Source organism: Hibiscus syriacus, unplaced genomic scaffold (assembly GCF_006381635.1).
Source record: "Hibiscus syriacus cultivar Baekdansim isolate YM2019G1 unplaced genomic scaffold, ASM638163v2 tig00110402_pilon, whole genome shotgun sequence".
Lineage (NCBI taxonomy): Eukaryota > Viridiplantae > Streptophyta > Magnoliopsida > Malvales > Malvaceae > Hibiscus > Hibiscus syriacus.
Window position 1 is genome coordinate 714,376 of NW_024062722.1, and position 27,279 is coordinate 741,654.

At 33.3% G+C, this 27,279-nt stretch overlaps 4 protein-coding genes across 4 annotated transcripts; 1 reads left to right on the forward strand and 3 right to left on the reverse strand.

Annotated features, from left to right (window-relative positions):
- Positions 1-5,155: 5,155 nt before the first annotated feature.
- On the forward strand, positions 5,156-7,468 carry LOC120123636 (protein UPSTREAM OF FLC-like). The gene is given in 6 exon segments (XM_039142483.1): positions 5,156-6,063; positions 6,149-6,218; positions 6,310-6,422; positions 6,503-6,943; positions 6,946-7,144; positions 7,235-7,468. Coding segments are annotated over 6 exon segments (1,134 nt in total). The 5' UTR covers positions 5,156-5,864; the 3' UTR covers positions 7,347-7,468.
- Positions 7,469-9,706: 2,238 nt separating this feature from the next.
- LOC120123584 (bifunctional aspartate aminotransferase and glutamate/aspartate-prephenate aminotransferase-like) lies at positions 9,707-15,239 on the reverse strand. The gene is made up of 10 exons (XM_039142429.1): positions 14,955-15,239; positions 13,976-14,213; positions 13,741-13,834; positions 13,496-13,599; positions 12,498-12,746; positions 12,305-12,418; positions 12,088-12,171; positions 10,292-10,462; positions 10,078-10,191; positions 9,707-9,967 (listed from the first exon to the last, which is right to left on the reverse strand). The coding sequence occupies exons 1-10, from the start codon at positions 15,083-15,085 to the stop codon at positions 9,827-9,829; spliced, it is 1,440 nt and encodes a 479-aa protein (XP_038998360.1). The 5' UTR covers positions 15,086-15,239; the 3' UTR covers positions 9,707-9,826.
- A 4,442-nt stretch (positions 15,240-19,681) lies between these two features.
- On the reverse strand, positions 19,682-21,220 carry LOC120123586 (40S ribosomal protein S6-like). The gene is made up of 6 exons (XM_039142430.1): positions 21,119-21,220; positions 20,962-21,026; positions 20,609-20,666; positions 20,401-20,509; positions 20,044-20,316; positions 19,682-19,954 (listed from the first exon to the last, which is right to left on the reverse strand). The coding sequence occupies exons 1-6, from the start codon at positions 21,122-21,124 to the stop codon at positions 19,716-19,718; spliced, it is 750 nt and encodes a 249-aa protein (XP_038998361.1). The 5' UTR covers positions 21,125-21,220; the 3' UTR covers positions 19,682-19,715.
- A 3,352-nt stretch (positions 21,221-24,572) lies between these two features.
- Positions 24,573-26,638, reverse strand: LOC120123606 (serine/threonine-protein kinase SAPK1-like). The gene is made up of 9 exons (XM_039142457.1): positions 26,347-26,638; positions 26,083-26,157; positions 25,883-25,984; positions 25,749-25,802; positions 25,572-25,664; positions 25,378-25,470; positions 25,192-25,296; positions 25,003-25,101; positions 24,573-24,912 (listed from the first exon to the last, which is right to left on the reverse strand). The coding sequence occupies exons 1-9, from the start codon at positions 26,464-26,466 to the stop codon at positions 24,637-24,639; spliced, it is 1,017 nt and encodes a 338-aa protein (XP_038998388.1). The 5' UTR covers positions 26,467-26,638; the 3' UTR covers positions 24,573-24,636.
- Between the last annotated feature and the right edge of the window lie 641 nt (positions 26,639-27,279).

The window sequence follows — 27,279 nt, forward strand, 5'->3', positions numbered from 1 at the left end:
ATTAACCCAAATAATCAGCCAACATTGGCGAAAATAAAATATAAAGTAACCAGAGCTTACGACAGGTGATGAACAACGATGAGACGAGGAATGCGCCGGTGCAGGCGGTGTGTTCACGGGGCTCGGGATCGGCGGGAATCGAGTAAAATGACATCCGGTTTTAGAACTTCTTATAAAGCTTTCGACCGTTCTTTACGACAGAAGACAACGAGGCTTTGAAAATGGTCACCGATGTAATACCCTCAATCCGTACCCAACCTGGATACAAATATGAGGTGTCACGTTGACTTTTCAAAACTTTGACTCTTTTAAAACTCATTGAAAATTTAAAACTTTATTGGTATTTAATGGTGAAACCCTTATAACAAAATTACTATTGAAAATTCATAATTCACAATGAAAATAAATACTTGAAACTTTACATAAATGTAAAATAGTATGATTACAAAACGGATTAGAGCATTACAATTGAAAACTTTGTAATACATGCCAAAAAAATTACAAAATAACAAGGAACCTACAGTTTAAATTGTTTTGATCTGATCTTCTTCAAGCGTATGTTGTCCCATCCTAGCTTTAATCTCCTGATCTCTTTGAACCTACGTGTGAAACAATCTTACGCTAAGTCATTGACTTAGTGAGGCAATAATGAGTATAACAAAACATTTAAAAACATTTTCTTATTCAATCCATATAAAACGTTTCATACTGAAATCAAGATACATTTCATGAAATTAACGTGTATTGTTACTCATTATTCAATTTATATCATTTTATTATTTTATCCCAACACATATTACTGAGAACTCAAAGTATCTGAGTACATTGAGGTTGTACACTAATTGCAATCACCACTGCTCATATAATTTGCACCGAAGTGGCACGCATAATATGCACCGAAGTGCCACATATATTTATCCCGAAGGACCGTGTATAATTTGTCCCGAAAGACCACGTAGAAATTTGTCCCGAATGACCGCGTAGAACCCTCGACTCTTGGCATGCCAACTATACCTCTAATTCTCATACATATACCTTGGGCTTTAACCATATAATTATTTAACATTTCATTATTCCAAGTGTGTTTTATCCACGTAGAGCACATTCACATAGGGTATTTCACGTAGAACATTTTCACTTAGCACATTTTCACATAAAACATTTTCATATAAAACATAATCACATACAAATAAAATCAAAACAATACTTTGAAAATACACTTTATATAAAGTATAATAAAATATTGCATAAAATAAATAAATAGTTTTCGATCAAAAACCTTCAAGGTTGGCTTATCGCAAGCCATCATCATATCTAATATAAAAATATATAAATTGCACTCACCTTTGCCTCACAAAAGTCCTAAACGAAATCCTTTTTCTTTCGTTCAATCTCATAATATGTCGATTCTTTCGGTACGCTTACGATCCCAATATACACATCAATATGTCTAAGATCAATACCAAATTCCATTAACGGATAACCAATTAGCACTTACATAAATGGAATGAAAACTCCTAATATAATTTTCAGATTGAATAATATCGGTACTCCTCCTACAATACCGATACTTCTCTTCTGTGGCACAGATACCCACTTCAGTATCGATACCATTTTGGCATTCTGGAATTCTATTTTCAATTACAATATCGATACCTTACTCCTGGTATCGATACCTCCACATCAGTATCGATACTACTTCAATCAGTATCAATATTGTTCATCCGATTCATACTATTTCTTTCAATTTAACCCTATAGTATCGATATTGTTCTTCCAGTATCGATACCCTTACCCAAATTTTACCTCTTCCGCTTCGAATTTTACCCACACTTCACCTAAATCTTATACATTAAGCTCTAATCAAACCCTTAAACTTACTAACATTTATCATCACCAACTTATATACATTAATTACCTTTTAACAACCAAATTTCTCTATGGAACACTTAAAGCTAAGAATCATACCAAATCTTCAAACATATTCTCAATCATTTTTAAGACTTCAAATACCTTAATTAGACCATTGACAAGTCAATATTTCATTGAAAATCCAATTACTAATCAATCTCACCAAATCTCTAAAAAACCCATTTCACCAATTTATCATTCATTCACCAAACTCTTAGTTATATTCATCCTTAAGCTTTCCTTAAGCTTCTATATCCATGCTTTAAAACCAACTCAAAAATTAAAGAAACAACCAACTTGAAATTAACTTACCTTAACAATGAAGGCTTACGGGGGAAAAAAGGAGAAGAGAAGATAACTAAAGTTCCAGACTATTTTTTCCTTAGTATCTAATCCCCACATGCTTAAATAACTTAAAAAGGAATGTTATATTCATTTCCTTTGAAAAGACCAGAATGCCTTTCCAATCTTCAATCTTTTATAAAAACTCCTATACATAAATTTCCAGAATCAGTCCTTGAACTTTTTTATTTATCAAATTTAACCACTAAAATTTAAATCCTTACATTTTAGTCATTGACCCGATGTTTGGGATTTTACAATTCTCACCCTTTAAGAAAAAATTTTCTCGAATTTTCATTGTACAAAGAGATGAAGAAATTGTCTTCTCATGTCATCTTCACGTTCCCATGTCGCCTCTTTCACTTTGTGATTTCTCCAAAGAACTTTAACTATTGGAATCGTCTTGTTCCTTAGTTGTTTGACTTCATATGCTAAAATCTGCACTGATCGTCGTTGCCAGGATAGTTCCCATAGCCGTCGCTCGAGCTTGTCTTGTATCCAGTCGTGCTGATCAGCCACCGTCAAGCCTAGCTAAACCAAATCTCATCAAAGATCTCAACAAAGCCTGAAAATCTAGGGCATTAAAAGAAAAATCATCACAAACAGTATTGACAGAGGAGCAAGTATTATTAGGTTCTTTTTTTATTTGAAAAAACTATGTTATTTCGGGTAAACAACCTGATGAAAAAATTGTAATTTCGGGTATTTTCAGAAAGCAGAAAAAAACTCTAAAGGTAAATTTTTCAGTTCGAATAAAAAAATATATGTATAGTTATATTCGTGAAAAAGAAGGGAAAATAGAGAGTTACCTGAGAGGGAAGATGAATCGAAGGGTCGATTCATCTTCACGGTGGTCGGAGCGAGGGAAAAATGAAATGTCAAAGGGTTCTTTTTGGTACTTATGCGTGTTGTTTGATGATTTTAACCCTAGATCTGGGTCTAGGGGAGTAGATCGGAGCGTATAAGGTAGTTTGAGGTTGGTTTAAGAACTCCGACCACCGTGTGTGGTGGTTGGAATGGCGGTCGAAAACGTTGACAACATAGTTTTGGCTCTCGGTCGAGAGAGAGATGAGAGAGTTTTCAAAAAAAAATTTGGGTTTTAAGTTGAAAATAAAAAAAATGTGTTTTATAAAGGAAGTTTGGGGTAAAATCACGCTTAGGTCCCTCTAGTTTTAGCGTATTTTTGCACTTTGGTCACATGCGATAACCAAATATGTTATTTCTTCTTTTTTTTCTCATGCTATGTATTGATTAGTATATTCACACTTAGGTCCCCCTAGTTTTAACATGTTTTTGCATTTTGGTCACTTGTAGTGATTGTTTTATTTTATTTTAATTCAGTTAGACTGATTTTGTAATTTTCACATTTTTATTTAATAGTATATTTTAGGTTTAAAAAATTGGATAATTATTTTTTGTATGTGTAGTTTTAGCGTATTTTTATATTTTGTTCACTAACTTGCTTTTTATTTTATTTTTTTTAATTTAGTTATTCAATTTAAATTTATTTTAATCTAGTCCTTGTATTACATGTTTAATTTATTTCTTTTAAATCCCTATAATTTCATGACAATGTGATCTAGTCTCTTTATATTTAATTTGTTAAGATCTTGATTAAAATTCATTGTTGTTTTTTTAGTTTGCATTTAAATTTTATTAGTGGTTTGATACTTTAAAATTCATGGTTATTTATATTTATTTAACCTTTAGAATTTGTCTATGAATTAAGATATTTAAGTGAAAATTTTGATCTAGTAATTAGAGTTTCACCGTAGATTTAATTAGAGAACAATTCAATTCTAGTTTTCGCATAAAATGCTCAATTACTCGAGTCAACTGTTTGAATCCACAAATTATTAATCATTACTTAATTTTTAAAACTTATTTATTTCAACTTTTTAAATAGTTAATTAGCACAATTGGTAGAGCTTGATTTATTGATTAATCCTTAAACTTTAGGTATTATAGAATTAGATCCTTAAACCTTAAATTTTTACGTTTAGATCTATTGATTATAGTTCTCTTATATTTTAGTCCTTAAATTTTAATTAGAACTTTAAATTAATATATTTAAATATGTTAAATAGAGCCTCTACTTTTAGTTTGATTTCAATCTAGTCTTTTTTATTTAGAGAATAATCTGAGTTCACCCTCGTCTAAATGCTCAAGGGACCATCTCGATTATTCAATTTAATAACTGATTAAAAATCAAGTAGGATTAATATTAGAGCCTACATTTTTAGGTTTATGCCTCTAGGTTCTTCAATTTTCATAATTTCACATTTTAAGATAGAGAAAGCCTTAATCTACTTTTAGTTTAATTAAGATTAATAATAAATTGTTTGTTTGCATCTTATTTTAAAACCTAAGGCAATGTTCACTTATTAGGGAGTCAACAATATATCTCTCGTAAATATGCTCAGGGGGCGACTACTGGTGATACCTGATATAGGTCGACATCCTTTTCAATACCGCATCATAATTTCTAAAATATCGAGGCAATGTTTGGTTATTGGACACAATAGATGATCTCCGGCATTCATGCTAGGGGCGAATGCTATTGACTTTAATAAACGAATACTCTTTTCAATTTTGCATCTGTAATGATTTTTTTAAATTAGATAAAGTTTGAAAACAAAATTTTCAATTCTAAATATAGGGTAATCAACTAGGTACCAATATTTGGGCGCTATGGGGGTACTAATCACTCCCCACGCGTAACTGACTCCCGAACCTATTTTATGGTTTTTATAGACCCTAAACTTGATATTTTAAAAGAAATAAAATATTTTATTAAAATCATATGGTTTTTATGGTGTCTCAATCATACTTTAAAATGATTGGTGGCGACTCCTCACATTTCAAAACATTTTCAAAGAAAAACCCCCAAGTTGTACTAAGTTTTTTCCCACCCGGATGAAAAACTGTGTCGACAACCATGTTAGATGGAAACTGTTAGTTGACTAACCTTTAACACATGTTGTTGACGTGAAATTTTCACATAGGCTCTTTTGTTGACATGACATATGTCACACAACTATTTTTGGTGACATGACACATGTCGCTTCATCAATTAATCACATGTAAAAATGTCATGTCAGTAATATGTATTGATTGTTAATAAATTAATTATTTTCATCCAACATAGTATGTTTTGATAAAAAAATTGAAACGTTTGGGACGCAATATGATCAAAAAAATAAGGGGCAAATTGATCATTTGTGAAAATATTAGGGGGCAATTGTATCATTATATTAAAAGAAATAAAAACGAAAATGACTACTAAAATAAACGTTGATGGACTAATTTTGACATTATTCCATATTTGCTGATCTCATTTTTGCTTATGTTGGGGATCAGAAAACTGCCCAAAGTCAAAGTAAATTCTACTGTAATGACCGTGACCCACCACCACACACATTCCCCCATTTTCATAAGAATCCAAAATTAATGCTGTGGTTTTGCACCTCTTAATGAACCCCCCCCCCCCAGTTCACCTTCGGACCTTCCCTTTACACCATCTAACAGTTTGGTGCAGTAAATGAGAATATAAATGAGAAAACTCTAGTCCTTTCGTCAAAACCTTGAGAAAACTAAAAAGGTCAAGAATCATGAACGGGAGAAGTAGAAGAAGAGCAAGAGAAAGCAGCCCAGACAGGGCCAAAGTCTGTATGCAACAGCAGCAAACAAAGGCAGTGAAACCCATCAGAAAAGTTCAAGTCGTTTACTACTTAACCAGAAATGGCCAGCTTGAGCATCCTCATTACATGGAAGTGACCCATTTGGTCAATCAACCACTTCGTTTGAGAGGTGAAACCCAAACCCATTTGCGTCAATTCACCGTATTTTGCTTGTTTATGTTTTGTTTTTGTTTTTGTTTTTGTTTTTTTCACAGATGTAATGGAAAGACTCACAGCTCTTAGAGGCAAAGGAATGCCCTCTCTTTACTCTTGGTCCTGTAAAAGGTTCCCCATTTTTGTTCTTGAACCCATCAAAGTTGCTTCCTTTTTCAGTTTTGTGTTTTTTTAGCTGATATTGATGTTTTGATCCCACTAGGACTTACAAGAATGGTTATGTATGGAATGATTTAGCAGACAATGATGTAATCCCTCCATCTGATGGAGCTGAATATGTTCTCAAAGGCTCAGAATTGGTTGATGGTTGCTCTGGTCTGCCACTTTTTTAGCTTCAAAGTTTCCATTTTTAACCACAACCCAAGACTCACCAAGTGTTTGTTTGTTTGTTGCAGAGAGATTACAGCAAATTCAAATCAGCAAAATGGACCCCAAACTAAAGCCCTCAGCTTTTGCTTTGACTCGGCAAAGAGAACCCCAAGCATCAACATATGAAGAAGAGCAAGAATTTGATGATGATGAAGAAGAAGAATATGAACTAGATGAGGAGAAAACTTGCTACACAAGCTCAACAACAACTCCCCACTCTCGCTGCTCAAGAGGGGTTTCCACTGATGAACTTGAATACCAAGAAACCAATACCCAAAAACCCATCATTGAGAAGCAAGACCAGACCAAAAACACTGCATCCAAGCGGTTTGAAGATGGCGACTCGGTTGCCAACGGCCGTAACTCGTCGGTGCTGCTTCAACTCATCGCATGTGGGAACTTAGCCGTTAACAAAGCCAAGAACATACCGAATAATGTGGTGAAGAAGAGTGAAGATCTGCATAGAGGGTCGTTTGTAAATCTGCAGTAAAGGTTAATGAAGATGATCAGATGATAAGCTGCATGTCTGAGAATCCGAGGTTCGGGAATTTGCAGGCAGAAGAGAAGGAGTACTTCAGTGGCAGCATTGTTGAGTCAATCAAGTCCGAGAACCGAGTTGTGGGTGATGAGCCATCGCTCAAAAGATCCAATTCATATGATGAAGAAAGGTGGTTCGTTTGGTTCCCTACTTAAAACCCTGCAAATTTTTCACTTGAATCAACTTAATGATTCATTTGGTTTTGATTTTGAATCAGCAGGAGCTGCAAGGCTGCACTGAGTGGAACATTGGGAGAGGAGAAAAAGGACAAGGTGGTGAAAGGGAACTGTATTCCCAGGAAGAAATTACCAAAGCAAACCAGAAAAAGTTAGGGTTGACTAGATTCATACACTTTGTTGATGCAGTAATTAGTAGTATTAACAGTTAGGGGATGTTATCATTATTAAGAACAATGTTCTTCACTTTTCAATGTGGTATATGTTCCATTTCAATATGTTCTTTTAAAGAGAATTTACTTGTTTTGAAAATTTAAATGTTAATCTTTTAAATATGGGGCTTACACCATTATGACATTCTATATGATACTTCAAAATAAGGATTAGATTGAATTAAATTTAAAAATATATATATTATATTTTTGAATAATCCAAAATGATTAGAACCAATTCAAAAAAAAAAATCATTATTCAAATCAAATAAGCTTGTGCAATAACATAGAGGTTAATTTCAAGGAGATAGTCTAAAATACAACTTGTTAATCTAAGGTTAGAAAACAACATAAATCAGTTAATTGAAAATCTTATACTCTCTCGGTTAGGGATGGATATGAGATCTGATCGGGTCGGGATTTTTTTTAATCGGGTTTGAGTCAGGTTTGGGTTTTTTTAAAGATGATGTTCGGATCGGGTCGAATTTGGGTTTAGGCTGAAAAATATACGACCTGAAAAAATATAATTTTATCTTATATATTTAGGAATAATTACAATAATACCCTTCTATATATTATTTTTTTCAATTAAATCATTGTTTTTATTGAATAAAAATAATATTTTTATGATTTCGGGTCAGGTCGGATCGGGTTCAGATTTTATCTCAAAAAGTTGGGTCGGGTGGAGGGTATGTATTTTTCGGGTCGGATTGGTTGAATGATGTAAAATTTTCGGGTCGGGTTGGCCGAAACTCAACCCATGCCCATCCCTACTCTCTATCACATTAAATCTGTTCAATGTTGACTTTTTTAGTCAATTTTTTAACTTTGACTTATTATTATTTAAAATGTATTAATAATAAAATATCAAAATATATATTAAAAACCTTAAATCAATTAGTTTTCAAATATGTATTTTATAAAATTTTAATTATTTAAAATAATTAAAATAATCATGTTCAAAATTTAAAAAATTTAACTTTTCAAAAATTAACAATGAACACATCTAGTGAGACGAAGAGAGTAAAAAAATGTAACTTTTTAAGTTGAACAGAATAATATTTTAACTTGAAAGCAAAAACCATTACCTTATTCATAATATTTTTTATTATAACCGAAATTATTTCAAAACGTATAATTTTTTCGGTTATAATTTTTTTTCTTTCATTAAAAAAATGGAATGATTGCACCATGCGGTTATAAACTTTAAATTCACAGCAATGTAACTTTTTAATTAATTTCTAAAAAAGAATGTATTAAGTCAAATAAAATTAACATTTTAAGTCAAAAAATTATTTTAAAATATCTTAAATTATACTGTACACAACAACTTTCTAAGTTGTTAATTAATGTGAGAAGTCATTCATGACTTTAACGTATGGGTTTAGGTTTTTTTTTAAATTATATTCGAGTTGGATTCAGATTTAGGATGAAAAATACTCGATCTGATCTGACTTCGACCCTTAAAAATATAATTTTACCTTATATATTTAGAAATAATTACAATAATACCCTTTTATATATATTTTTCAATTAAATCATTGTTTTTATTGAATAAAAAAATATTTTTTATTACTTCGGGTCGAGCTGGATCGAGTACGGATTTTATCTTAAAAAATTGGGTCATATTCTTGTCGGGTGGAGGATATATATTTTTCGAGTCGAGTCGGGTGAAAAATATAAAATTTTTAGATCGAATCTAATTATCTGAAACCCAACTCATTCCTATCCCTACTTTGACGTGACCGCCTTCCAAGAAAAGATTCATTATCTGCCCACTTTTTCTTTATAGGAGCTCCCTTTATTCACTATGATATTGTTTATAGTAACTGATTTAAGGATAATTTTTAGTGATCCTCTCCTTTATATTATTCATCCATGTCTCACGTATGTACAAAAAAAAATTCATCTTCAATGTGGATTCTGAAAAAAAAAACTGCCTTGATAAAATGGGTGATATACGGTGACAAATTTATTAATTTTATATCGATTTATGGCAAAAACAAAATAATATTTGTTCAAAGATAACGTTCAACCTCTTGATAATGAACGCTCACTCTCCTGATATTCTCAGTGGTTGAACCCAGATTCTCAAGGAATAACATTTCTTTTACCACGAAAATCATTTGCTTCGTGCTAACTTAATTAAAATTTTAAAAAAATAGAGTAATTAAAATATATAAATTATTATAATATTATAATATTTTAAATATAATGTCATAAATTTTTATTTCAATTGTATCACTTTTATTTCAACTGGCAAGAAATATTATGCTTCATACACCAAGCATTTATCATTTAATTTCAAGCTTACAACATCCGACATTCGAGCTATCAAGTCCAAACCCAGAGTTTATAGAAAATTCAAATCCCAAATAAAAAGTACAATCAACAGTTACATGGTAACTGATGGTAATTCATGTGTTAAACAGCAACAGCAGGCCTGAGGGAGACGAGTGCTTTCTTAATTCTCTCGAAAGCAGCTTGTATGGTGGTGAGGGACGCTGCATACGATATCCGAATGCAGCTGTCGTCCCCGAATGCATCTCCGGGGACTAGTGCAACCTGTCAATCATTACAAGCAGTCTTCAATGTTCAACATAGTGTTCAATCACTTCCGTAAATATCGATTGAAAGAGATCGAGATCTTTAAATCCACATTCGATGTAGCATACCTGAGCATTGTCCAGGAAGTATCGACAAAGTGACTCCGAATTTTCAATTTTACCAAAACCTTCAGCTTCTATTCCGTAGTAAGAACTGAAATCAATGAAGAGGTAGAAAGCCCCCTGCAAACCAAATGCAGTGCAAGCAACTTGAAGAGCTAAAATACTGAACCGTTGAAGAAAACAGGATGTGCATGCATGGTTTGCAGAATAAGAGTTGTACCTGAGGTTCTGATATCTTGACACCTTCCAGTTCCCCAAAGCTTTTAACCAAGAAATCCCGCCGTTCCCTGAATGCTTTCACCATGGTGGAAATTGCTTCCCCACCGGCATATCCCAAGCCTAATGCAGCAACTCCTGCTTTTTGTGCTATACTGCTGGATCCTGAAGTGGACTGAATATATGAACCAAATATAGGTTTAGATTTTTGCATAATGATTAAACTGCCAAAACTACACATTTAACTAACACATTAATGTTTTGATATGCATAATCTACATAAGTACACTAATAGATATATCAACCTATTGGAACTATTTTTTTTTTGATAAAGAGAAGAGGTCTCATTAAAAAACCCCTTCATAACCATCGTAAAACTAAATTTTACGAGAACTAATTGACATATTGGTATTCCATTGCCATGTACTGAAATCCCAGGATATTTCTAACCCCATTTCCCACCCTAATTTGGATCAAATGTTCTCTTCATCCATTGCTTTACGGCCGCTCAATTATATATTCAAAACGTGATAATACTTTGCTAACATTTGGTAAACAGATGGTTTAGTATTTTATTGAATCCAACAATCACAATTACATGCAAGTTCATTCAACTACAGCATCAACCCTCGAGCAAATTACAGTGCATCGAACTTGTCAAGTATTAATAAATATGCACAATGTTCTCACTGTTATCACGGGTCTCACTAGCAAATCCACAATATCCTATGTTGTCCATGTTAAAGAACCACACTAATTGCTACATAGCTTCAACTTTAACTTCAAAGAGAACGAAACAAGCTAAAGGGTGTGTAATCGGTTCAAAACGCTTTGGCAGCTTGGAGTAATATCAAAAGTATGAACATGGAATAACTTGAACAAGTATTGGAGCTAGGAGGTTCAAAGACTAACTTGAGATGATTAAACCTATATAATTGGGCACATGCCTTGTTCTAAAATATACAGGGAGGCTTACCAACAAGAATGGAAGTTAGCACAATATTTAACCTTCAGAATGATGCAGCAAAAAAATTAGAACTGATTTAGATACGAATTTAGATTAAATCTCTCCAGAGCAGTTGAAATACCAAAAGTACTAATATGTTGGCTAGCTTGCCTAAAAATAGGGGTTTCAAATAAGTATGCTGCAAAACGACAAAAAAATCTGAAACAAGGTATAATGCCCGATAAAGAATAGTGCAACAGAAAATGGTGGTGACCAAGGTAGTTAGTACCATACCAATGGACATACCGTTTTTCCTCCGGTTCTGGTACATATAAGAACCAGTGTACCGTTTTGAGTATATCGATATTTTTAAATATCGTTCATATATAATATTTACATGCAAATATACCTCAATTAGACATATATTTATATGAAAATACAAATTTTAAATTATTAATTAAAAAATAGTCAAGAGAAAAAGATTAAAAATTGGATTAAATCTTGTACTAGACGGTATGGGCTGGTACGCACCATTGCAGTCTGGTATTGACCAAAATAGGCCAATATACACTAAAATTTAGACAAAAATGGAACTTAAACCGGTTTAAGACCGGTATGGTACCGACTACCACGGTAGTGGCCGGCTGGTCGCATCTGCAGTCCCCAATATACCACACAGCAAGAAAAAGTGTCAAGTCTTCTGATCATTCTCTATGTCAGACTAGCAACAAAATCTACTTGAGCTCCAATGAAGTTGTTCAAAGAGTTAATAATAGGCAAAGGCGCATTGCCTCCCGCATGCAGGATACAGTTTTCTCTGAAAAAATGAAAATCATGCACATAATGGAACATACCTGACTCTGGATTTTATTACATGCCGCAACAAAGTGCTTAGGTCCGGCAATGTATCCAAGCCGCCAACCAGTCATTGCAAAAGCCTACAAATGTCATCTTCAAAATGTCAATCCTCAAAAATGACCACTAAAGGAACCACGCCAAAGTTAAGCATGGAAAATAATCAATTAAGTAGAGGGGACTACTTAAACCAAGGTTTAAATGCAATTGAGTTACCTTGGAAAAGCCATTGACAGTTAGAGTCCGCTCCCACATGCCTGGTAATGATGCAAAGCTTGTGTGAGTTGCTGGAGCGTAAATTATATGTTCGTATATTTCATCAGATAGCACCTGGATAAGTCGATAACAAAAAGATCAGTGTTAGTATCAGCATAGCATATTTCTGAGATTTCAGGTTATGCAATAATACCAGAAGCCTAGGATGCTTTGCTACAATTTCTGCAATTTTTTCAAGCAGTTCCTTAGGGTAAACAGATCCAGTTGGATTTGATGGAGAGCATAGAATCAGCAGTCTCGACTTTTCAGTGATTTTAGACTCAAGGAGCTCTGGATCCAATAGAAAATTGTCAGACATGAGTGTCGGGAGAATAACAGGTGTTGCATCAGCCAGCCTTGCCATTTCCGGGTAACTCACCCAATATGGAGCTGGAATTATTACCTGAAATAAATTATGCACTCATAATCAAGCCACCTCTCATAACTCTACTTTCTGGAAGCATGATTTTGAGTACCTAATTAAGGCTATTAGCAGACATTACATTTGGAAAAAAGATCTAACACCATGAACAGGAAATAACCATTTTACCATGCATCATTACATTTGTCAAGCGTTTCAAATCCATACTTTATTTCTTATTGCCTAAATTTGTACCTTGGGAACTTGGAAGTTAAATACATATGGTGTAATTTAACCTTTGATAAAACAATCAATGAAGAAATTTGGTCAATAGCTATCACTATAAAGTGGTATATCTATGAGACTGGATACTGTAATCAACTTAACAGATAATCAAACACAATTGAACATTCTTGTTAAAGAAACTGTAGTTTTCACAAAGGTTGAGTTTGGAAACATGAGCTTAATGGGGGTATTTGAATTTGACAAATTCTGCAAATTGCCGATGGATTCATTCAATATACGAAAAAAGTAAAAAAGTTCTAAAGGAGAAGGTGGCCCCTCTGATATTCTTAGAAGGAATATAGTTTTCAAACTCACCTCAATATGAAATCAGAAACAATGGTATTTGAATGCAACCTTTTCTTACATTTTAAAATATCATTCATGGGATTTGGTGTCCACATTTTATTATTGTTTTGATAGAACAATTAATCAATGGAAAGGATTACATATTCCAAAGAATATTCACTCAATTCAAAGGTAAAGATTGTCAAATTTAAAAATTATACCTCATCACCCGGAGAACAAACTGCGAGAACTGCTTGAAGGATACTCTGCTTAGCACCATTACTAACCACAACTTGATCAGGCGTATACGTGATTCCATTCTCCTCTGAAACAAATTAAAGGAAATGTTTAAAAAAAAGAGCTCGAAAAAACATGAGAAACCAAGCCTCATCCTACTCCAAAGGTAAACACACATCAAATTTACACTTTTTAAATCAGAAAAGAACTTGCATAAATATACATTTACCTTTAAGCTTATGACAAATGGCCGTACGAAGTTCCATAGTACCAGCATTGGGAGTGTACCTTGTGTAACCTTCACGAATAGCATTTATCCCAGCCTAACTTTCCAGAAACAACAAAATTACAATAAATCAAATTCCTAATTATGGGGAGAACAGTGTTTAAACTAAAAGATGTCACAACTTAAACAGAGAAAACAACAAGGGAACAAAATGGATTAGAAAAAGAAAAGTAAGCACCTCTGCTATAACGGCTGGTGTATCAAAGTCAGGCTCTCCAGCAGCCAACCGAATAACAGGGACACCAGCTTGAGCAAGAGCAGTTGCATGATCAGTTATAGCCACGGTCTTTGAAGGCTTTACAGAGTTAACTCTGGGGCTCAAAGAGATATCAACTTTCACTTGGTCGGAGCTGCTACTCTCTTCCTTCGACATTGCCTTTATTCTAGATAACTGTTGTATCGAAGTCTCAACCGATCTGCCAAGAAATACATACAACTAGACAATGAAATTCTCCAACATATCTGGCCCTTTCTCTCCTTGGGGGAGAATCAGACTTTTGAGACTACTTCGCAATTTTCACACAAATGAAAAACTGTTTTCCCAATATATTTTCTTCTTTTAATCTTTAAGTTGATAGATATGATTGCTTGTGATAGAGTGTAACAAAGGTAAGTTTCTTAAATTAAAATAGCTCTACAACTTCAATGAATCAGCTGAAGGAATGAAATAAAAAAGAATACTACTACATAAAATCACATCCACAGCAATACGTTTTTAACTCTGCAAAGATCTAAACTAGCATCTCGCAGAGAATCCCATATTCATTATCAGATGCAAAGAATTGACCCATATTTGACTTATAAAGGATTTTGACAAAGCAAATGCATTTGAAAAAGAAGAAGAAAAATCCCCAAGAATATCCAAGTGGAAAATAGACATTGCAACTTCTCAAACCTAAGGCTATCTACTTTGCAGATACTTTATCTTTATGGTAAAGGAAGCAAAAATAAAATAAAAAAGTTGAATGCCAATTGCCAAGTTCTACTTGGAAAGCTAACACTTTATCAAGAAATAAATTTACTGTCCTTATTCAAATGAACTGAATATACAGAATACATAATTCATCAAATGCAATCAGAACCCAAAGTTTCTTCCCCGAGAATGAAACAAAAAAACAAGTGGCACAAATAATTAGAAGGCTGAAAGAGGAACTTACTTGAGGGAGAGATAAGCAACAGAAGAAGGGAAAGAAACGGAAATTGCCTTGGAGGAGGAATTTGATCCCAGAAATTGGGAAGCGAAGCCAACACGGGAAATGCTTGTTGAATTATGAAGAGAAATTGCCATTTTGAATGAAGAAAATCAAAATAAAATCTTAGACAATAGGTGGAAGCTTTTGCTTCTGAGCCAAATAAACAAACAAAAGCCAAGTCAAAATATGAAAAGAGAAGGGTTGTTTGAGCAAAGAGAAGAATAAAACGAAGAGGGGGTTGTTGGAGAAAATGGGGTTGGTGCGAGAAAGAGTATATTATACAATAAACGAATAACTCCGAACTCTGAATTTATTATGTCAATATCCTAAGCCTAATATTTGAAAATTAAACGAGGCGCGTAACAGATGCTTTACTTTCCGCCGCCGCCGCTCTTTACTTTTTATCGACGATCGGCTTCTCTCGCTTCTAATGCCCGAGCGAGGATTTATTTATTTATTCAGAGCGCCGACGCTCCGTCGCACGGCGGATTTACTTTTTATGAAAAAGAAATAGAGATAAAATATACTAATAATCTCGACTATAAATATTGTTTTTAATCTTTTAAAAATAAAATATATATTTAATAATTAATAATTTAATTTAATATTAAATTTATTTCTCTATTTTTATAATTGATTTTTTAAAAAAATAATTTTCTTCAACAATAATAAAAATGAATTAAAAATTAAAAGAATTATGAATTTTTATAAATTTTTCAGTTAAAAGTTTAAATTAAAAACTTTTGTATGTTCAATCGCATTCAAACTTATAATATTTACGAAATAAACGATTTTAATGATTATAAAATTATTTTTGTCCTTTGAGATTTTAGGTTTTAACACGACATATACATATATGTACGAACGTTTAATACTAAATTGTTTACAGTTAAAAAAATTTTAAGTTGATGAATATTATTTATATCTCAAACTTTATTTAAATTTTTTAGTCCATTTTAATTGAGTTTTTCGGGTTTTTATTTAAATATAATTGTAAATTCTTATAATATTATGACACTATTTAATTCAAATTTAAACGATTTTCTGTAACTATATATGACATACATATATATTTGTTCATTTCGAACTTTAAAAACAATTCATTAATTATTAAAAAGTTATGAATTATTCGAATTTTATTTTATAACTCGACTCAAATTTAAATTATTTTTGTAATCGAGTTTATAAATTACGAGTCGAATCAAATTCTTAAAATTACAAATTGAAATGAAGTTTTGTTGTCGTCTTTTTTTTATTATTATTGATGAGAGAAACTTTACCTAATTTAGTTGTAGGTGGCTGCTCTGCTCATCAACTCATCTCTCCTACGCTACACCACCTACCCCTCTGTAAGGTAAATTGGGATTTTCTTAATTTAAAAATATCTAATTTGAATTAATTCCAATAAATGGCAACTGCAAATCTTCTAAGTAAAGAAATAAAAAACACACACACGAGATTTTCGGAGGGGATATTTGCTTTTATATTTTTAGACAAATGATCGTGTTAATTGTTAAATAGTTAAAAATCTTTATAATATATGATATTATTGAATCGAAGGATTTTGACTTAACCCGAATTTATAATATATATTATCACATAGGGATGGGTATGAGACTTGAACTCGATGGGTTCTGACCCGACCCAATCGAGTAGGGTTATTTAAAAAAATCAGGTTCAGGTTGGGATTTTAAAGGTGTGTTCGGGTCAAATTAGAATCGGGTTTAAGGTAAAAATATCTGATTCGACTTGAAAAATATATAATTTATCTTATATATTTAATTATATATTTAGAAATTATTATAATAATACCATTCTATATATTATTTTTTCAATAAATCACTATTTTTATTAAATAAACATAATATTTTTATTATTTCGGGTCGGATCGAGAGAGTTTGGATTTTATCTCAAAAATTGGGTGGGGTTTAGGTCGAATGGAGGTATATATTTTTCAGGTCGAGTAAAATCTAATGATGGATGTAAACTTTTCTGGTCGAATTGAGTTGGATGAAAATCAACTTAAACTCGACTAATACCCATCCCTACTATTACTTGTATTTACCATAAAAAGAATTAACAAAATATTATGACATAACGTATTCACCAAAATTTTGAAACCCGCGCTTTGGGTTCTTATTTTCTTTTCATTGGTCTTTTCTTTTTCTTTCATGACTCGACTCGAGGCCTTAACTAGTTAAATTAAGTTATTTTTTATATAATCTTTTACTATTTATGTTAAAAAATATATTTCATTAAAAAATTAATAATTTACTAATATATGATAAATGACTAATTTGTTAATAAAAATATTCAATTATTAATTAATAATTGCTATTTTACTACACCAAAAAATTAAGCCCTAATTATTATTTTAATGTATTTATAGATTTTTATTTTGAAGTTTAGACTTTGAATTTGTTTTATACACTATTTTGATAATTTTTTTAGTTAAATTTATCAATTTACTTTTATATTGCGCTATTTATAGTATTAATAAATTTTACTTATAGTTAAAAAAATAAGATAAAAGTTTTGGTAAGTTTAACGAATAACAAGATAATTAATGAGTTTAACGAGCAACGAGTCGAGTCGAGCAATAACATTTTTTAACAAGCACGAGTCGAGCAATGTCAAACTCGCGATCCACTCGCTCGATAAACACTCCTACCACTAACCTTAGTGTCGTCGTCAATATTTTCTTTTTATCTCGCATCTTTGGTTTTTTGTTTTTAATAACTCTATCTATATGCTTTCATAGCACACTTTTTCTCTTCCTTTTGGCACGCTTTTTATTTTCATTTTCGATCATTTATTATTATTTTCTCTCATTGTTGGATTTGACGTTACCGCGATTGATTAAGATGGCTTCCATTTGTTATCTCGTTGATCTTTCATACTTTGGACTCTCGAATTGGATTTGGAGGCAACTTGGGATCATAGATAATTATCTCTTGATGCTTAGCTCTGATTTACATTTTGTTAGTTGTCTTTCAGTAATTTAAATCTCTATTGTGATTTGTTTGTTGTAACAGTCAGATTTACTCATATTTATCCATTGTTCGAGTTTTTCCAAATGAAATTTATGTTGAGTGGCTAATTTTTTAATGTTTTTAGGAGAATATCACATTTATGTATATAATTTACGATTTTTTTTTCGTAAAATTTATTGTAATTTTGGACTTTTTTATTTATCAATAAAATTAGATGCTTCAAAAAAGAATGCTAAGGCAAATTATGCATTTAGTACATAAATTATTAGTTTTAGTATCTAAACTTTCAATATTTTTAAAATCATACCTAACATTTAGTTTTTATTTCATTTTAGAACATCATCAAAATTTAACGGCACTGCATTTTTTATGAGTGAATTACATCGTTCATCACTCAACTATCTTCTCACTCTTATTTTGGTACTAAAGTTTAAAAAAATTTCGATTTAACTATCAACTTTCAAATTGCTCCTATTTTAATCCCTATAATCTATTTTATTAATAATCTTTGTGACATGAAACTTTTATTATTATTTTATTAATATATAATTAAAATAAAAAAATTAAATTTGAAAGTTAGAGTGATTAAATTAAGAGTAATTTAAAAGTTAAGTGATTAATTAAAAAAATTAAGCTTTAGTAACTAAAATAGAAATAAAAAAATAGTTGAGTAATGAATGATATACGGGATAAGAGTGCATGCTACAGGGTGCCGCCGGGGCAATGCTGGTTTACGATATAACGAAACGCCAGACCTTCGATCACATCCCACGTTGGCTGGAAGAGTTGCGCAGCCATGCCGACAAGAACGTCGTTATTATTCTGATCGGGAACAAATGCGACCTTGAGAACCAGCGGTTTCCTGGAGACCTCAGCCCTTGAGGCAACCAATGTGGAGACTGCCTTCATGACTGTGCTCACCGAGATCTTCAACATCGTGAACAAGAAGAACCTGGTTGCCGACGAGAATCAGGGAAACGGCAACACTGCGTCTCTAGCAGGCAAGAAGATCATCATTCCAGGTCCAGCACAAGAAATTCCGGCGAATAGCAACGTGTGCTGTAGATCATGAGTTACAGATTGCTTCAATTTTGTTTCTTAAAGTTATCGATTCTATCCAATTATCCTGCTAAAGTTGCTTAGTGTTTGAAAGTATGGCTACTGATTTAGCATAGTATTTGTATGAACAAGAGAAATTGGGAACCAGGTCCAATAATTGCAGCACCTTGTATTTGTATCAACTAGGGCTGTAAACGAGTCGAGTATTGCTGAGCTCGACTCAACTCGAAATATTGCGAGCTTAAAATTGTCAAATCCGACTCCAACTCGAAATAAAAAAATTAAAGTTTGATTCGACTCGGAAGCTCGAGCTTAGAATTTTCAAATTCCACTTATAAAAAATTGAAACTTGACTTTATCTCAAAACCAAAAATACATAACATATAAATGTTAATATTATTAATTATTTAAAAAATCTAAAATTTTAACATATTTTTTAATAGCTCACAAGTTTTTCAGGTATCAAATACTCGCATTGGTTCGTTGAGAATTTGAGTCGAATCAATACTTAAATCGAATCCATTCGATTTAAATATTGAATAAGCTTTAAACAAGTTGATCTCGAGTAATCGTACTGTCTTATTGAATAAGACATCGAATGTCAGAAAGTTCATCAAGTAAATAGAAGAATAGGCAAACACAACCAAAGGAAACAACAGAACTTGGGGTACAATCAAGCTGCAATGGATGGCTTAGAAGCAGCAGAAAGCCTGGATCTCTTCTTGGCCAAGCTCTCGCTCCTTCGCTCGCGCTGTTCCTTCAACCTTTGGGCAAGGAGCTTCTGATATTCGGCAGCATCAGCCTTGGCCTTCGCAACTCTCTTCTTCTTCTCCGAAATTCTCGCACGCTTCCTTTGCAAGGTCAACGGAGTCACCAACCTCTGAATTTTGGGAGCCTTGCTCACTTTCTTACCTGCATTCCATTAAAGGGTTACTTTACCTTTTTTATTGGGGAGCACCTCCTGTCACTTGATGATGCGCAAATAAATACTTTGCACTCACCGGATTTGGTTGTGAAGGTTCGACGATATGTGTTGACGTACTTCCTAACATCGTCCTCCTTAGCGAGGTTGAACAGCTTGCGGATTTTTGAAGCTCTCTTAGGACCCCTCATTCTTGGCTTCTCGGTGTCGGTCAATCCAGGAAGATCATTTTCACCCTTCTTCACAATAACCAAGTTCAGAACCGAAAGATCTTGACTAACGATGCATCCGCGGACCGACTTCCTCCTGCGCTCTCCATTTCTTCTACCGTATCCGCGGAAGCAGGGAGTACCTGTTTAGAGAAAATTGGTCATTAGGTCAACCGGAAACCCATACAAGAAAAAACATTTAGGAAAGTAATCTGCAGTCTACAGACCTCTGTGAAGCAAAAGACGAACACGGCCTGGAGTAAGGACTCCTTGCTTCATCGGAAAACCTTGCTTGTCACAGCCTCCCATGATCTTGAACACGTATTCCTTAAACTCCTGTCAAATAATAATTGCAAGACAGCAAACAGCAATCAAAACGGCAAGATTCAACAGCATAAATTCGAAAGGGAAGCTACAAGCAACTAAGAAACATACTTCACCGAGGGCATCACCACTGACTTCTTGGGAGATCCTCTTGTCAAAAAAGGCTCGACTGTTATACGAAAGTTCGAGTTCAGTATTCATCCAAATTTCATGAACATATGATCTAAAATTTGAACTAGCTTCCACCCAGTTATTGCAAATCTCTAAATGCTCTAAATTCAATCTCACTCAATTCAAAATAGCCAAAACGAAGCCATAATTTTCATCTGGATGTTTTCATTGGTTAAGGTAAGTAGCTAACAAGCATTAGCTTTAACACTAACATCGAATTTAGAGCAGCAAAATTAAATCAAACCCAATATTCTTCTTGGATAAGGGAAGTGGGAAAGGAGAAGAAAGATTACAGTTTCTGGTCATCATCAATTTCCAGCTTCTTCTGGCAACCGGTGGTTGGATTTGCAATATTGAACTGAAACAAACAAATGAAGTGAATTAACAGAACCCAAAAGGAATTGAAATATATATTTTTCTTATTAATAAAGAGCGAAAGAGGGGAAAGACCTTCATTTTTCTCTGATGGTTCTTTAGAATACAAGAGCTCGGGGAGAAATGCCGCCGCCGCCGCCGCTCTTGCTGGCTTAAGGTTTCCTCCCACGAGAGGATTAGGGTTTATATATAAAAGGATAATAATATGATTGGCCCGAAGTATATTTTTCACTTGTTTGGATTTATGTTTAGTCATAAAACAGGCCCATGATAATTTAAATTTCAGAAAATTTTGTAGAGTATTATGCTCAAGAATATAGTTGTATTTTTTTTTGTCCTCCCGATTTTAAGACTTAAACCACACGCTTAGTTTTGGTGGATGAATCTCCCGACAGAAATTTTACACATGTTATAATTACTTATCCTATTTGTTATATTAAAAAATAAAACATTTGCATAGTATTTTGATACGATAGGTTTCATTTTGACTTATGAGTAGGATTGTGCAAAAAGATTCGAACAATGCGATCCGTTGATTTGATGATTTGATACTAAAATTTGGATATCTGATCATTTTTTTATTTTTGGGTAATTAGGATCGAATATCTTAAAAAAAATTGAATAATCGGATCGGATAAATTTTAATTTCGGACTATCCAAAAATCTGAAAAAATGGACTTTTAGATTTTAGGTACTCTTTAGCCCAATAAATGAGTAACTCATTAATCCAATAAAACTCTAACCCTGATAAAAATTAGTATATTTAATTATTTATTGAGTCAGTAATTAAATATATATATATATATATATATATATATATAATATATAGTAAAAGTATTGAATAAGTTACATTAAATCACAAAATTTAAAATTAATTTTTGTCAAATTAAATTTAAAATTTGGATTCGAATATCCGATCTAAATTTTGAATATCTGAAAATTTATATACTCATTTTTAGATCAAATACAAATCACTATTTTAAATATCTGAACTTTTAGATTAGATTGATTCCAATATCTAAATTTACACATACGTACTTATAAGAGAGAAAGAATGTGAAAATTTACACATCTGAAAATTTATATACTCATTTTTAGATCAAATGCAAATTCGCGTTGCGATAGTTGAAAATCGCGTTGCGATAGTTGAAAACCACGACCACGACCTCGACCTCGAGACGAGACGAGACGGACGGCGGCGGCGGCGGTGCGCGAGAGTCCCCCTTGTTCTCTATCACTCAACAAGAAAGTGGGAAAGCCAAGCCTTAAATACCATTCCCAATAGTGTTTCCAATACAATGTGGGATTGAGCATTACCAACACTTGTTTCCAATACAATGTGATTATTCAGGAAACAATTAACAATCATGCACCTTAAAACAACTGAATCAGCAACCAATTGCATTAGTATTATACGATTAAATATGTCATAATTAAAAGTCAATCTACAATCAATCGCGATTATTGCAATTTTAAGCAAAACATTCAAAAATAATATCACTATTTAAGGCTCAATCCCACATAGTATTGGGAACAAGTGTTGGTAATGCTCAAATCTCACATAGTATTGGAAACACTATTGGGAATGGTATTTAAGGCTTGGCTTTCCCACTTCCTTGTTGAGTGATAGAGAACAAGAGAGACTCTCGCGCGCCGCCGCCGTCGTCCGTCTCGTCTCGTCTCGTCTCGAGTCGTGGTCGTGGTCGTGGTAATGGTAATGGTAATGGTAATACGTGTCTTCGACACGTCCGCGCGGATACTATCTTTTTAGAGAAAATTCTTAAGAAACAAAATCTTTTTTTTAACTATCACAACGAATTTGGAAAATCGCAACGAATTTGGAAAATCGCAACGAATTTGGAAAATCGCAACGACAACTGTAGACTATCGCAACGCGAAATGGAAAATCGCAACGCGATTTTCAACTATCGCAACGCGAAATGGAAAATCGCAACGCGATTTTCAACTATCGCAACGCGAAATGGAAAATCGCAACGACAACTGTAGACTATCGCAACGAATTTGGAAAATCGCAACGAATTTGGAAAATCGCAACTAATTTGGAAAATCGCAACGACAACTGTAGACTATCGCAACGCGAAATGGAAAATCGCAACGCGATTTTCAACTATCGCAACGCGAAATGGAAAATCGCAACGCGAATTTGCGATAGTGGAGATCGCAATGCGAATTAGAGATCGCATTGCGATTTTGTTGGTCATTTTCGCAAATCCAAAAAAAGTTGGTCAAAATCGTATACTATCTGAGATTTTTAGTCACTGAGGTTATTTTCTCTGTTTATACAATTCATATGCCATCTGCTGACACGTGTTGGACATTTACAATATTCAACAATTACTTATTGCATCACTTTTTTAAGTATTTCCCTAATGACCACTAGGGCGGTAAAATGGTTAAGATAATGTAAGAGAGATTTTTTAATTCTTAATATAATTTATTCTGGGGATTAATTCTTCATCTAAGGTGAATTGAACAATATCAACCTAAAGACGTTAGGTGTTCATGCGTCTTCAAGCTAAATATGAATACTTCACGACTGCATGACGTATTCAGGCCAATGAAGAAGACCCCACGACTGTATGGCATCTTCAGACAAATGGAGAAGACCTCAAGAGTGCACAACGTCTTCAGGCCAATAAGAAGTCATAGTTCGGGAAATAATATGGTTGATGCCTTATATGGGAAAATTATTTTCCCACAACCCTATATGGGCGAGGAAGTCTCACTAGGACTGCTTATCGATTGATTCGATCACGAGTTGTACAGTGCTCGTCTCATACTAGTTAAAAAATTTGTAACTCGACTCGTTTCTCGTTAAGATCATCGAATTTTTTACCTTATTTTCTTAACAATATGTAAAATCTACTAATATTATATAGAGCTTAATATAAGCATAAATTAATAAATTTAACCAAAAAATTATCAATATAGTGTATGATGTAATTTCAAAGTTTAAACTTCATAGTAACAATCAACAAATACATTAAAAATAATAAATAGAGTTTTATTTTTAGGTGTAGTAAAATATTAATTAATAATTTTTACTTTTTATTGTTTATTAGAAAATTAATAGATTAATAATTTATCATCTTTTTTTATTATATATTAGTAATTTAGTAATTTTTTGAAGGAATAATTTTTTAAAATAACTACTAAAAAATTATAATAAAAAATTAACGACCTACTCGCAAACTTATCTAGTCGAGTTCGACTTCGCTCAGTTCAACTCGTTCAGGTCTCGATTCGAGCTCGAATTCGAGACGAGTCAACTCGAGTCAAACTTTTACCGAATTTTAACCGAATCGGATTCAAACTGTTCACTAAATTACTAAAGACAAGAATATCTCTCTGATATAGTTCTATTACGTAATTCTAAAAGTTAAGACTTATTATATATTTATAAAATCAAATATTTGATAATCAAGAAACATTTAATTCTATAACATTTCTCGTCCAAAATAAATATTTACTTATTAAATAAACTCGATTAGATTTAAGTATATATATATAACAAATTGCTTCCATTTTTATTATTAAATTTTCAGTAAGGTTGGTTTAGAAAAGGTTATGATTCAGACTTGCAAAGCACATACAAAATCACCACTGGTATCTACATCTGCATCATCAATGTCATCAAGATCCATACTACCACCAAGCAATTGAGCACCAACTTTAAGACCCTCACCAGGCTCCCTAGCCTCATCTATTACAGACAACACTTGTTCAATACTCTGAGACTGATCATCTTCTTCCTCAATTCTCAGTTTCCCATCCTCTCCTTCCATGATCTCCATTGGCAAGTTCTTTAAAAACCATGGGTGCTGCTTGATTTCTGGTATGGTTATTCTCTATGAACACGAATGTAATTCAATGTCACCTTACATATATGAAGAAATCTGTTAAAAAAGCTCGTAAACATGTCGATAAATCGTATGGACCTTTACGGGGTCTGCTACGAAAATCCTGGATAGTAGATGCTTGCAGTCCTTGGAGAGTCGAACGTAATCGGGGACGGAATAGTGGACACTCAGAATCCGCTGCCGGAATCCGATTCGGATTAGATTCTTCCCGGAAAAATTAAACCATCATATGCACAAGTTTGTGGAAAAGGACAGCTACCAACTAACCTGGATTGTTTTCCTAAAGTTTCTTGGATCTTCAGGGTCTTCAAAAGGATAAGCTCCAACCAGCATGACATACAAAGTAACCCCACAAGACCACACATCTGCATTCTACAATTTTCTTTTTCAATGATTAAGCTCTAATAATCGGTTTTCGAGCCGAAAAACGATGACCTTAACAAGAGTTTTTACCTTGCCATCATATTCTTTTTTAGATAAGACCTCTGGGGCAATGTAAGCTGGTGTTCCTACAGTTGATTTGGGCTGGGAATGAAGTACACTTGACTGTAACATACATGTAATGAAAAATTAATAATTGAGTTCATATACAGCATGCAGAGTAGAACTGCAGAAGCATATGGTGAATGATTCAGTAGGATCACTGCCTTGGAGTAGCCGAAGTCGCATATTTTGAGTCGCGGCGTCGGACTTCCGTCTAATAGAGTGTTTTCCAGCTTCAGATCTCTATGACAAATTTGCTGTGTAAAAAAGGATAAACATAAAATGGAAAACAATTTTCAGAATTAAGGGGGTCCAGTAGGCAAGTTTGGGCATAGATGTACCATTGCATGGCAATAGCTCACTCCTGATACCAGTTGTTGAAAGAAAAACCTTGCCTGATGCAGTAAATACAATAAGAGTTGTTGAAAGAAAATGTGAAGAATTATAAAAAAAAAAGGTTTATGAAAAAGTATACCTCATCTTCACTAAATCTACCAGCATTGCATATTCTTTCGAAAAGTTCTCCTCCAGCTGCATACTCCATAACTATGGCAAGATGTGTTGGTGTTAACAGGACCTGCAAGGGGGAAAAAGAAGACACGTACTCTTACTTTAATGGACGGATATAAGATTTTATGTCGAGGAAATGAACTTGAGGCGAAGCTTAAACATTACCTCTTTGAATTTTATTATATTTGGATGCCTCAAAGACCTATGGTTCATAATCTCCCTTTGCACATGCTCATCAATCTGCAGACCCCAAGAAATCTAATGAAATCAATCCACCATAAAAAAAGGAAGAAAAAACAACCCAAATTAGCCTGTAGGGCGGTCACCTCTCTAAAATTTTATAAGATTATCATAGCCAAAAATTTTATAAATTCGATCCTAACATAAAATCATGGCTCCGGTTGGAGAGAAAACAGTGAAAGTAAGTACCTTGGGGCCTCTTTCAATAAACTTGACAGCAAAAAGCTCAGCGGTACGTTTATCCCTAACGAGCTTAGCAACACCAAAGTTGCCTGATCCAATATCTTTGAGTATCTCATAACGCTCCATTTCCCAGCAAGCAATTGTTGAAGAAAATGTATAAAAATATAAGCTTTTAATTAACAATTGTGCTTTGATTTTCGGTGTGAAATCAAAGGGCAAAGGAGCTATGAGGGTCGACTGCAGAGAGACAAGAAACAGACATTAAACGTGGAAGATGATAAGAGGCCATAAATCGAAGCAGATAGCTTGCTTTTGGGTTCTGTCTCTATATCTATCTATCCCCACCAACTGCCTTTCTTCTCTATTATGATTTGTCCCAAAGTATACTCACCCATTTTTGTTGGTCAAATTATAGAAAAACTTTAGGGTAAATTATATATTTAGTACTTAAATTATTAATTTTGATTCATTTTAGTAATTAAAGTTTCAATTTTTTCAAAATCATACCTAATGTTTATTTTTGTTTCATTTTAGTACCACGCCGTTAAAAACTTTATGGACGGGCTGACGAGGCATAGCTCCAGTTCACAGACAACTAATCTGAATGGTGGATAATGAGAGAATGACGAGTCGACCGGTTTCAGGCTCATCAGACAGTTGACGATAAAGATCAGAGGATGAAGAAGTCAAAGAGTACATTGTCGATTTGGGGAGATTGAGGCATTTTCCCGAGAAACGAAGGCTGAAATCACGTTCAGGGGGTCAAAAAGGTGCAGGCTGAAAAATTTGGGTTTAATCGACCGACAAATGCAAAGACCAACGATTGTAGATGCGACGTCCGATGAGCCCATCCATTAAGTTTTTAACGGATGGGTACTAAAATGAAATAAAAATTAAACTTTAGGTATGATTTTGAAAAAAAAAAAAATTTTAGATATT